The sequence below is a fragment of the Piliocolobus tephrosceles genome, chromosome 6 (genome assembly GCF_002776525.5).
Source record: "Piliocolobus tephrosceles isolate RC106 chromosome 6, ASM277652v3, whole genome shotgun sequence".
NCBI classification, from domain to species: Eukaryota; Metazoa; Chordata; class Mammalia; order Primates; family Cercopithecidae; genus Piliocolobus; species Piliocolobus tephrosceles.
The window spans coordinates 123,242,572-123,255,571 of NC_045439.1; the positions used below are offsets into that span (position 1 = coordinate 123,242,572).

The window sequence follows — 13,000 nt, forward strand, 5'->3', positions numbered from 1 at the left end:
GAGTTCAAGACCAGCCTGGCCAACATGGCAAAACCCCATCTCTACTTAAAATGCAAAAAAAAAAAAAAATTATCCAGCCATGGTGGCACACTCCTGTAGTTCCAGCTACTTGGGAGGCTAAGGCAGGAGAATCACTTGAATCTGAGAGGTAGAGGTTGCAGTGAGCCAAGATTGTGCCACTGCACTCCAGCCTGGGCGACAGAGCGAGATTCCATCTCAAAAAAAAAAAAAGAAAGAAAAAGAAAAAAAGAATCAGTTAGGAGAATATTTCAGCAATTCCGGAATGAGGACATAAGAAGCCAAAGGTGGTATCAGTTGTAATGAAAAAGAATGTGAGAAACACTGAAGTGGAAATAATCAACAGGAGCAGGCAACTAACTGGATGTGAAGGAAAGAAAAAAGTTGTCGGCCGGGCGCGGTGGCTCAAGCCTGTAATCCCAGCACTTTGGGAGGCCAAGACAGGCGGATCACAAGGTCAGGAGATCGAGACCATCCTGGCTAACCCAGTGAAACCCCATCTCTACTAAAAAATACAAAAAACTAGCCGGATGAGGTGGCGGGTGCCTATAGTCCCAGCTACTCGGGAGGCTGAGGCAGGAGAATGGCGTGAACCCGAAAGGTGGAGCTTGCAGTGAGCTGAGATCTGGCCACTGCACTCCAGCCTGGGCGACAGAGCGAGACTCCGTCTCAAAAAAAAAAAAAGTTGTCAAAGATGAGCAAGGGCTTCAAGCCTTTGTGATTAGAAGATCATTGCTGTCATTCTTTCAGGTGTTCATTTGGCAAATATGTATTAAGCATACAGCGGGTACAGAAATGAATAGTAAAAACTTGTATTTAAAAGCTCACAATCCAGTAGGAGATAAATGTAATTTCTAACCAGGTAAAATGTGAAAGGGCCTTAAGAGAGGTACACATGCTATCAGTGGCAGAGTGAAAAACCACTGGAAGAAGCCAGAAGGACTAATTGCACTGTAGGAGTGAATGCAAAATAATATATGCTCAGTAAATAGACACACTGCATTTTCCACTCTATCCAAGTGTGAAACACAAAGATCTGCTTAATTGCATTCTGATGATTGGGCTTGGAAAGTGTTGCCAATTTCAGCATTAAAAATACAGCATAGGCCGAGTGCAGTGGCTCACACCTGTAATCCCAGCACTTTGGGAGGCTGAGGCAAGCGGATCACCTGAGGTCATGGTGAAACCCCATCTCTACTAAAAACACAAAAATTAGCCAGGAGTGAGGTTGGGATGGTGGCTCATGCCTGTAATCCCAGCACTTTGGGAGGCCGAGGTGGGCGCATCACGAGGTCAGGAGATGGAGAGCATCCTGGCTAACAAGGTGAAACTCATGTCTACTAAAAATACAAAGAAAAAGAAAAAGAAAATTAGCTGGGCGTGGTGATGGGCGCCTGTAGTCCCAGCTACTCGGGAGGCTAAGGCAGGAGAATGGCGGGAACCCGGGAGGCGGAGGTTGCAGTGAGCTGAGATCACCCCCTTGCACTCCAGCCTGGGGGACAAGAGCGAGACTTTGTCTTAAAAACAAACAAACAAAATACGGCATATGGCTGGGCGCAGTGGCTCACGCCTGTAATGCCAGCACTTTGGGAGGCTGAGGTGGGTGGATTACCTGGGGTCAGGAGTTCGAGACCAGCCTGGCCAACGTGGTGAACCCTCATCTGTACTAAAAATACACACACACACAATTAGCTGGACATGGTGGCGGACGCCTGTAATCCCAGCTACTCGGGAGGCTGAGGCAGGAGAATCACTTGAACCTGGGAAGCAGAGGTTTCAGTGAGCAGAGATCGTGCCACTGTGCTCCAGCCTGAGTGACAGAGCAAGCCTCCGTCTCAAAAAAAAAAAAAAGAAAGAAAGAAAAAAGAAAAAGAAAAAAAAAATGCAGAGTCTGCTGGGGGAAAGATGGAGCTGAATTGGACATCAGAAGAAAGTGGAATTTTGATGTTGATAGATGTTGCTGCTAGAATCCAACAAGGAAGGCCAGACACTGACTTCATAGAACCACAAAGCAGGAGGCAACATTTCATGCATATGCACACTTCCTGGTTTGTTATAGTTCCCAAAGATTTGAAAAAGGAAGGTGGGTGGAGGGAGGAAGAGGCAATGAAATATAGTACGTTACTGAATAAAGGGCATCATCTTAGCAAGTTGAAGTTAGAGAATCTCTTGGTACATATTTATGCAGTCTCAACCGTCCTCCAGGCTCTGAGATGGTAAATTACTACTGACACTTATTCAGGTCTGACTTGAGAATCTAGTTTGCCAATTAACTGGACCCTTTGCTTTTTCTTCTTCCATCTGCCTTTTAGGCAATTCATTACTTATTCGAATTTCCACCAGACGGTAGGAGTCAAGAGAAGGAATATTGGATATTAAAAACCGGTTACTGTTAAAGAAGGGTTGCTGTATGGCGACTGACAACAAGAGATATAGCACTTTATTTTGCCGCGTTTTTTTTTTACCACTAATTAATGTGGTTTAACTAATATAGGGAAATGGCCTCAGAATGGATCATTATTTTATCCAATTTTAGAGGGTGCCCTTAAACAAGATGGCAACCTCAGGGGCGTTAACAAGGTGCTGAAGCAGCAGCGACGTAACCTGTTGCTTGGACACCGTGCTGGAGTGGGAGGACTCGCCGCTAAGGGTTCAGAACCGATTTTCAACCAGTCACGCCCTTCTCAAAGATGGCCGACCTCACTTCCCTCACGCAACATGGACGTTTTCAGACACTTCCTGTGAATTTGAGGTTACTCTGATCTAGGACTACTTGCATGACCAAAGCCAAGATGGCAGGTACGCCCTTTAACAATTTAAGGTTAGTGAAGCCATCTATTTCCCCAACCCCCTTCGTGAAAATGGTCTTTCCCATCTGGCTCTTCTTTTTGGAGGCGTGGTTGCCAGCAGTCAAAATGGCTCCTTTCGGGAATAGATTTAATAGGAAGTGAAGCTGTGACGGCGAGGCGTTGCCCGACCTATCTTTGCTAGGCGTTCTCAGAGTCAGTTCTTTCTGCCCACACTAGACATGGCGCTTGCCAGCGTGTTGGAGAGACCGCTACCGGTGAACCAGCGCGGGTTTTTCGGACTCGGGGGTCGTGCAGATCTGCTGGATCTAGGTCCAGGGAGTCCCAGTGATGGGCTGAGCCTGGTCGCGCCCGGCTGGGGTGTCCCAGAAGAGCCAGGAATCGAAATGCTTCATGGAACAACCACCCTGGCCTTCAAGGTGCGGAGCCAGCCCCCTTGCCAGGCTGATTACTGAACGCCCGCGACTTGTCTGGCCTCCCAGCCTGACCAGAGTTTGCGGTGGCCTTGGCCACCAACCCAGGCGGAGGCGCGGTCCTCTCGTTCGGACCGCAGCAGTTTTGCTGTCTCATTGACCCAGGAGGCCCCTGTCTTCGCTCTGGTTGGAGAGGGTGGCGGTGGGGCCGGGGGTAAGTTGGGGAAGGAAGCTGAGGCCTCTTGGGTTGATTCCTAGGCGACCCCAGGTTGCTGCTGTTCAGGATCTTCTAGCTGGGAAAGGGGAAAGGCCGCAACAACAATGAACCTTGGCCGAGGGAAGGCTATTGTAACCGTTTACCAAAGTTTTGGAAACTGGGCGGCCCCTCAAGGCAAGGGTAACCGAAACTGGCATAAAGGGGAAACTGGGTTCCTCATCTATATAATGATTTTCTTTTTGTTTTTGAGACAGGGCTTCGCCGTGTCGCTCAGGCTGGAGTGCAATAGCGCCAGCGCCTCACCCTCCAGAGTAGCTGAAACTATAGGCACACACCACCACGACAGACTAAGTTTTTTACTTTTTGTAGAGATGGATCTCCCTGTGTTGCCCAGGCTGGTCTCCAGCACCTGGCCTCAAGCGATCCTCCCGCCTTGGCCTCCCAAAATGCCGAGATTACAGGAGTGAGTCACCACGCCCATCCTATAAAATGAATTTAATATGAGTTATATCCATGTAAAGGGAGTGAGATGTGAAGCTTAGGTGATATTAATATATGGGGAAGTAGAGAAGTATACTGTGAAGTATAAAAGGATAGAGAAAGAGATGTGCTGGGTTTGAACTGATGCAAAAAGAAGTATGGTAGGAGTGTTTTTGTGGTTTTATGTGGCCTGTTTTGTATTTTCCTCTGATCTTAACAGTTCCGCCATGGAGTCGTAGTTGCAGCTGACTCCAGGGCTACAGCGGGTGCTTACATTGCCTCCCAGACGGTGAAGAAGGTGATAGAGATCAACCCATACCTGCTAGGCACCATGGCTGGGGGCGCAGCGGATTGCAGCTTCTGGGAACGGCTGTTGGCGCGGCAATGTCGAATCTATGAGCTTCGAAATAAGGAACGCATCTCTGTAGCAGCTGCCTCCAAACTGCTTGCCAACATGGTGTATCAGTACAAAGGCATGGGGCTGTCCATGGGCACCATGATCTGTGGCTGGGATAAGAGAGGCCCTGGTGAGTTAAGCTGCAACCACATTATCCTTGGGCTGACACTACAGAGAGGAGGAATTGTATGGACAGATGAATTAAAGGGTTTGATGTCAATGCTGAGGAAGTGTAATTAGGTCCTTAGCCCTTCTTTCTCTCTCTCTCTTTTTTTTTTTTTTTTTTTTGAGACTGTATCTCATTCTGTCGCTCAGGCTGGAGTGCAGTGGCATGATCTTAGCTCACTGCAGCCTCCGCCCCTAGGTTTAAGCAATTCTCATGCCTCAGCTTCCTGAGTAGCTGGGATTACAGGCGCCCATCACCATACCTGGTTAGTTTTTGTTTTGGTTTTGGTTTTTGGTTTTTTTTGAGACGGAGTTTCGCTCTTGTCACCTAGGCTGGAGTGCAATGGTGCAATCTTGGCTTATTTCAACCTCCACCTCCGGGATTCAAGCGATTCTCCTGCCTCTGCCCCCCAAGTAGCCGGGATTATAGGCATGCACCACCACACCTGGCTAATTTTTGTATTTTTAGTAGAGATGGGGGTTTGCCATCTTGGTCAGGCTGGTCTCGAACTCCTGACCTCAGGTGATCCACCCTCCTCGGCCTCCCAAAGGACTGGGATTACAGTCGTGAGTCACTGTGCCTGGCCTTATTTTTGTGTTTTTAGTAGAGATGGGATTTCACCATGTTTGCCAAGCTGGTATCGAATGCACATGATCCACTGACCTTGGCTTTGGCCTCCCAAAGTGCTGGGATTACAGATATGAGCCACCACACCCAGCCTGTTCCTTCTCTTTTTTCAAGGAAGGCACTGTAGTATAGGAAAAGGGATGGAGTTAAATCAGCTGTGTCATTGACTACCTGTTTGACAGTGGGCATGCATATTTTCTCAGCCTCTGTTTTATCATCTGTTATATTGGTTAAGTGAGGTAACAAATGTAAACCTACTAGTATAGTGTCTGGCTCATAATTTTCCATCTGTGCTCTCTCCTATAAAATAAGACCCAGAGGCCAGGCGTGGTGGGTCATACTTGTAATCCCAGCACTTTAGGAGGCCGAGGCAGGTGCATCACCTGAGGTCAGGAATTCAAGACCAGCCTGGCCAACATGGCGAAACCCTGGCTCTACTAAAAATACAAAAATTAGCCCGGCATGGTGGCAGGCACCTGTAATCCCAGCTATGCAGGAGGCTGAGGCACGAGAATCGCTTGAACCCGGGAGGTGGATGTTGCAGTGAGCAGAGATCACGCCACTGCACTCCAGCCTGGGCAACAGAGTGAGACTCTGTCTCAAAAAAAAAAAAAAAAGAATTTAAGAATTTGTTGAATCCTACATGTAGTGCTTCAAGTGTTCATTGGCCATGTGTGGCTTGTGGCTACTGTATTGGACTCTAATACATGGTTGTCCCTCAAAAGTTAGTCATTTCTCTTCTGTTTTTTTTCTTTTCTTTCTTTTTTTTTTTTTTTTTGAAGCGAAGTTTTGCTCTTGTCGCCTAGTCTGGAGTGCAATGGCATTGTCTCGGCTCACTGCAACCTCTGCCTCCTGGGTTCAAGTGATTCTCCTGCCGCAGCCTCCCAAGTACCTGGGATTACAAGCGCCCGCCACCATGCCCAGCTAATTTTGTATTTTTAGTAGAGATGGGGTTTCACCATGTTGGCCAGGCTGGCCTCAAAATCCTGACCTCAGGTGTTTCGCCTGCCTCAGCCTCCCAAAGTGCTAGGATTAAAGGCGTGAGCCACTGCACCCGGCCTCTTCTCCTTTTTTCTTTAGAGAGTCTTTGGCCTAGAAGGAGCCTTTTGGGCTCCTCTCTTTTTTGGGCAGGGTGGGTATGGAGCCTCACTCTTGTCGCCCTGGCTGGAGTGCAGTGGCGCAATCTCAGCTCACTGCAATCTCCGCCTCCCAGGTTCAAGTGATTCTCCTGCCTCAACTTCCCGTGTAGCTGAGACTACAGTCATGCGCCACCATGCCCATCTAATTTTTGTATTTTTAGTAGAGACAGGGTTTCACCATATTGGCCAGGCTGGTCTTGAACTCCTGACCTCAGGTGATCTGCCCACCTCAACCTGCCAAAGTGTTGAGATTACAGGGGTGAGCCATTGCGCCCAGTCCTGGGCTCATTTCTTTTATTTCTTTGCTGGTTATAATCACCGTTAACAATCGTGCTAGGTCCTGTTCTATCATCTCTGAAAATAAGTTCCTTAGCCTGTTTTTCCTTTCCAGCATTTAAGAAACTTGCCAGAAAGTTCGACTTTGTATTTGATGTCATTTCCTCACCAGCCAGTTTTGAATTGTCCCTTTAGTAAAGTTGGAGTATAGCTATTCACTTTCTACTTTTCCCTTCCATATGCTTGAAAATAACTATTCTTTCTTCCTTTTGTTTTTGCTTCCATTAATTTATCTGCTTACTAAATACCTAGTTACCTTGTGGAACAATTATAGGATACCTACCACTTTTTCACTTGCTTTCAAATGAGAATAGAAAGGGATGTAGGGAGTATCTGCTTACTACCCAATGGAGGATGAAAGGAAATTAAAAACTGAATGTGAGAGAGGAGCTCAGTTTGTTACTTTGGAAATTGAGACGCTATTCTCTGAAAGGTGAGAAAAGACAGTTCCATACATTTTACATGATCCAGGGAAGCATTTTGGAAATGCTGCTTTGAACCCTTAACTGGTGGATTTGTTCTAGGTGATGGAAACAGTGTAAGAGAGTACAGGGACTGGGTAGCAAGGAAAATCCAGGGAGACTGAGCATCATTTAAATAGTACTTTCGCCGGGCGCGGTGGCTCAAGCCTGTAATCCCAGCACTTTGGGAGGCCGAGACGGGCAGATCACGAGGTCAGCAGATCGAGACCATCCTGGCTAACCTGGTGAAACCCCGTCTCTACTAAAAAATACAAAAAACTAGCCGGGCGAGATGGCGGGCGCCTGTAGTCCCAGCTACTTGGGAGGCTGAGGCAGGAGAATGGCGTGAACCCGGGAGGCGGAGCTTGCAGTGAGCTGAGATCCGGCCACTGCACTCCAGCCTGGGCGGCAGAGCGAGACTCCGCCTCAAAAAAAATTAAAAAATAAAAAAATAAATAGTACTTTCAAGAGGCCTTCCTGACTACCCCGTCCCATTCATTGTGAGTCGGCCCCTTGCCTCATATTACAGTTGGCCCTTGAGCAACATGGATTTGAATCACTCAGGTCCACTTATACGCAGATATTTTTCAACCTAATTCTGATTGAAAATACACATTCCCAGAATTTGAAACCCGAATATACAGAGGGCCAATTTATTTATTTATTTATTTATTCATTTATTTTGGGGGTGGAGTTTTGCTCCTGTCACCCAGGCTGGAGTGCAATGGCGCGATCTCGGCTCACTGCAACCTCCGCCTCCTGGGTTCAAGTGATTCTCCTGCCTCAGCCTCCCAAGTAGCTGGGATTACAGGTACCCACCACCCTGCCAGCTAACTTTTGTGTTTTTAGTAGAGACAGAGTTTTACCATGTTGGCCAGGCTGGTCTTAAACTCCTGACCTCAGGTGATCCACCTGCCTCGGCCTTCCAAAGTGCTGGGATTACAGGCGTGAGCCACCACACCCGGCCAACTTTTCATATATGCAGGTTCTGCAGGGCCAACTCTGGGACTTGAGTATGCATAGATTTTGGTATATGCAGGGGTCTTGGGACGAATCCCCTTCATATACAGAAGGACGAGTGTACTTAACCCAAGGCTGAATAAGATAAATATATATTTTTTTGAGATGGAGTCTCGCTCTGTCACCCAGGCTGGAGTGCAGTGGCACGATCTCTGCTCACTGCAAGCTCGGCCTTCCTGGTTCACGCCATTCTCCTGCCTCAGCCTCCTGCGTAGCTGGGACTACAGGCACCCGCCACCATGCCTGGCTAATTTTTTGTATTTTTAGTAGAGACGGGGTTTCACCGTGTTGGCCAGGATGGTGTCAATCTCCTGACCCCGTCCGTGATCCACCTGCCTCAGCCTCCCAAAGTACTGGGATTACAAGTGTGAGCCACTGCGCCCGGCCTGATAAATACCATTTTTAAAAGAACCAGTTGGCTGGGCGCAGTGGTTCACGCCTGTAATCTCAGCACTTTGGGAGGCCGAGACAGGTGGATCACCTGAGGTCAGGAGTTCCAGACCAGCCTGACCAACATGGTGGAACCCTGTCTCTACTAAAAATACAAAATTGTGGTGGCACATGCCTGTAAACCCAGCGACTCAGGGAGATGAGGCAGGAGCATCTCTTGGACCCTGGAGGGGCATGCCTGTAATCCCAGCTCCTCAGGAGGCTGAGGCAGGACAACCACTTGAACCTGGGAGGCAGAGGTTGCAGTAAGCTGAGATCGTGCCATTGCACTCCAGCTTGGGAAGGAAACGAGCAAAACTTTGTCTCAAAAATCAGTCAGTCAATCAATAAAAAGAACCAGTCAAATGCTGAAGGAGTTTTGAGGAGGAAGATATTACTTATGATGGGAGGAATTAGGGAAGACTTCATGGATTGGTGGTAGTTGTCCTGGATGTGAAAAAGGGAAAGGGAACATCACAAAGAAAGGGAGGAAAGAAGTATGAAGCTTTTGAAGAGTAACTGAAAGTCCAGTTTAATTGGAACTAAGTGGCTGAAGGGGAATAGTGAGCCAAAAAGCCAGAAGGGTACGTTGGAACCAGATGGTGACCCCCGTAGGCAAGAGCATGGCAGTGGGGCTGAGAAGGGGCCAGAGAAAGCAGTAAAGTAGACATGAGAATCACCTGAACCTGAAAACCAATAAGGGCAGTGGTGCTCGAGCTGGCTTGCATTAGAATCACCTGGAGGACTTAAAAAAAGTTCCATACCTGTTTCCCACCCCTCACCAATTATAAAAAACACCTAGGGTAAGTCCCATGCATTTTTGAAAAAAAATCTTTGTTAGATGACTCTAGTGCACGGTGAGATGTGAGAACCACTAAAATAGGAAAAAGAGTAGTGATGCCATTGGCAGAATTTCAGAAGACAGGAGGAAGCGTGGGTTAGTGGCGCACAAGAGAGATGAGTTTGGTAGGTAATGGAGAACCACTGGTATCTAAGTTTAGGAAGTTTGAATCTGAACTTGATGACAAAGGCATTCAGCTGGAGGGATCCAGTAGGCAGTTGGGATTGAACACTTTGTCTAAATTTTCATCTGTACCAAAAGTTAGCTAGTTTTTTCATAAAGGGCCAAATAGTAAATATTTTAGGCCTGCAGGCCTAAATCTTTATCTCAAATACTTAACTCTGCTGGTGTTGCACAAAACAACCATAGACAGTATGGAAACAGTGGCTGTGTTCCAATAACATTTTAATTACAAAAATAAAGGCAGTTGGCCTGGCCAAACCCTGTTCTATACCAGCAATAGAAATATAGTGTGAGCCATATATGTAATTTTACATTTTAAACTAGCTACATTTTTTAAATTAAAAAGAAAAAAATTAATTTCAACATATTTTGTTTAACCTAATAAGTCCAAAATATTATGTCAGCAGGTAGTACTAGTTCATTTCAAATGCTCAGCTAGTCCCATGTGGCTAGTGGCTACCATATGGACAGTGCAGGTCTTTACAATATGATTACGAACTCTAGGCTTTATTATCCTCCTGTGTAAAGTATGTCTTGTTCTCCAGATATTTTAAACTCTTTGAGTTCTGGGATTATGGAATTTGTTTTTCTGTCACACAGGCTGGAGTGCGGTGGCATAATCACAGCTCACTGTGATCTCGACCTCCTGGGCTCAAGTGACTGGGATTATGGGGTCTTTTGGTGGGCGAGTGGGGATTATGTTTTGTTTGTTTGTTTCTTGAGACAGAGTTTCACTCTTGTTGCCCAGGCTGGAGTGCAATGGTGCAATCTCGGCTCACTTGGAACCTCCACCTCCCAAGTTCAAGTGATTCTCCTGCCTCAGCCTCCTGAGTAGCTGGGATTACAGGCATGCGCCACCACGCCCAGCTAATTTTGTATTTTTAGTAGAGACAGGGTTTCTCCATGTTGGTCAGGCTTGTCTTGAACTCCCAACCTCAGGTGACCCACTTGCCTCGGCCTCCCAAAGTGCTGGGATTACAGGCTTGAGCCACTGCGCCTGGCTGGGGATTATGTTTTAAATGTTATCTTTAACAGTGTCTGAAGTTCTGTGCTTGAAACCTAAGTCATTTGGATATACTTGCTTTGTGGGTGTGCTGAGAGGATCGGCAACATGGCAAGGGAGTTACCATAATGTAAGGTGAGATGGGGTGGTATGTTGTAGAATCCTGGAGTCTTAATATTAAATTTTATTCCTTCAGGTTTTTTTTTTTTTTCTGAAGACAGCATCTCAGTCTGTTGCCCAAGCTGGAGTGTGGTGGTGTGACTATAGCTCACTGCAGCCTGCACCTCCTGAGCTCAAACAGTCCTCCTGTTTCAATCTCCCACAGACATGCACCACCACACCCAGCTAGCTTTTAAAAGAATAATAATAATTTCATAGAAGTCCTATCTTGTATTTATGTTGGCTTCCCTGGGTTTCTCTTTTTTTAATATATATTATTTATTTATTATTATTTTATTTTGAGACAGGATTTCGCTCTTGTTGCCCAGGCTGGAATACATTGGCGTGATCTTGGCTCACCGCAACCTCTGCCTCCCAGGTTCAAGTGATTCTCCTGCCTCAGCCTCCCGAGTAGCTGGGATTATAGGCATGTGCCACCATGCCCGGCAAATTTTGTATTTTTAGTAGAGACGGAGTTTCTTCATGTTGGTCAGGCTGGTCTCGAACTCTTGACCTCAGGTGATCTGCCCACCTCGGCCTTCCAAAGTGCTGGGATTACAGGTGTGAGCCACCTTGCCTGACCTACTTTTTTTTTTTTTTTTTTCTTTTTTGAGGCGGAGTCTTGGTCTGTCACCCGGGCTGGAGTGCAGTGGCGTGATCTCAGCCCACTGCAAGCTCCGCCTCCCGGGTTTATGCCATTCTCCTGCCTCAGCCTCCGGAGTAGCTGGGACTACAGGTGCCCGCCACCTCGCCCGGCTAGTTTTTTGTATTTTTAGTAGAGACAGGGTTTCACCGTGTTAGCCAGGATGGTCTCGATCTCCTGACCTCGTGATCCGCCCGTCTCAGCCTCCCAAAGTGCTGGGATTACAGGCTCGAGCCACCGCGCCTGGCCTACTTTTTTATTTTTTTAATTTTATTCTAGGTTTTAAGAGAACTGCTAACCGGGCGAGGTGGCTCATGCCTATAATCCCAGCACTTTGGGAGTCTGAGGAGGGCAGATCCCCAGAGGTCAGGAGTTTGAGACCAGCCTGACCAACATGGTGAAATCCCATATCTACTAAAAATACAAAAATTCGCTGGGCATGGTTGCGAGCACCTGTAATCCCAGCTACCTGGGAGGCTGAGGCAGGAGAATCACTTCAACCCGGGAAGTGGAGGTTGTGGTGAGCCGAGATGGCACCATTGCACTCCAGCCTGGGCAACAAGAGTGAAACTCCATTTCAAAATAAAAGAACTACTGCCTTGGCATATGAATTAGATATCAAAAGGGGTGATCTTTTTTTTTTTTTTCCTGCTAACCTCATCTCCCTTTCCAGGCCTCTACTACGTGGACAGTGAAGGGAACCGGATCTCAGGGGCCACCTTCTCTGTAGGTTCTGGCTCTGTGTATGCGTATGGGGTCATGGATCGGGGCTACTCCTATGACCTGGAAGTGGAGCAGGCCTATGATCTGGCCCGTCGAGCCATCTACCAAGCCACCTACAGAGATGCCTACTCAGGAGGTGCAGTCAACCTCTACCACGTGCGGGAGGATGGCTGGATCCGAGTCTCCAGTGACAATGTAGCTGATCTACATGAGAAGTACAGTGGCTCTACTCCCTGAAAGAGGGTGGATGCAGCTGCTTGTGTTTCTTGAGGTGACTGTCATTGGTAATAATGGATACAGTGACCCATCCCCCATCCTGTTTATAGTGGAAGGGCCTTCAATTGTATCAGTACTTTAAGTTCTGGCACATTGACCTCTGTGTTACCAGTCATTAATGAGCTGCTGCAGAGGTGACTATTTGTTTTACTTTCTTGAATGTTAACATTACACTACTCACTACTCAACCTCAGCCTGTGTTGCGTCTTTTGTCACGCTGTCCCTCCTCCAAGCACTTTTCATTCAAATAAGCCAGGACAGTGGGAAGGAAGTGACTGTAATGACAGGAAACAGTGGTGTGAAGACATTGTCTAGTGAATACATTAACGTCCCCACTCATGAAGCTAATAATGGAGAAGGAGAGAGAGGGAGGGAGGAGGGAGACACCTCTCGATTCGGTTTACAAAGAGATGAAAAGTTGATGAGGTGGAAAGATGCACAGGGCTGTACCAGGCAGGGCTCCAGGGGAAAAGGCTGTCACCCTGTGGTGAGGGAGGGGAGGCTGAGGCTACTTGCAGAGCTGAAGGGTGAGGAGGGTAAATCTTGACTTTTAAACCAACTGGAAAGGGAAGGCTTGGACCCTGGGAAGGGGAGGGCAAAGAAGCGGCTGTGAAAGCAGTAGTAACCACAAGGTTGGTGATCCTTGTCCTTTTGGTCCTCTG

General features: G+C 47.3%; 1 protein-coding gene across 2 annotated transcripts; it reads left to right on the forward strand.

The window, feature by feature from the left end:
- The first annotated feature begins 2,720 nt into the window (after positions 1–2,720).
- On the forward strand, positions 2,721–12,531 carry PSMB5 (proteasome 20S subunit beta 5). 2 transcript variants are annotated; one of them, XM_023230444.1, is made up of 4 exons: positions 2,721–2,817; positions 3,045–3,244; positions 4,156–4,462; positions 12,013–12,531. In XM_023230444.1, the coding sequence occupies exons 1-4, from the start codon at positions 2,796–2,798 to the stop codon at positions 12,297–12,299; spliced, it is 816 nt and encodes a 271-aa protein (XP_023086212.1). In that variant the 5' UTR covers positions 2,721–2,795; the 3' UTR covers positions 12,300–12,531. The 2 variants fall into 2 exon arrangements, with proteins under 2 accessions (XP_023086212.1, XP_023086213.1); XM_023230445.1 differs by having other exon boundaries at positions 2,817–2,839.
- The last annotated feature ends 469 nt before the right edge of the window (positions 12,532–13,000 follow it).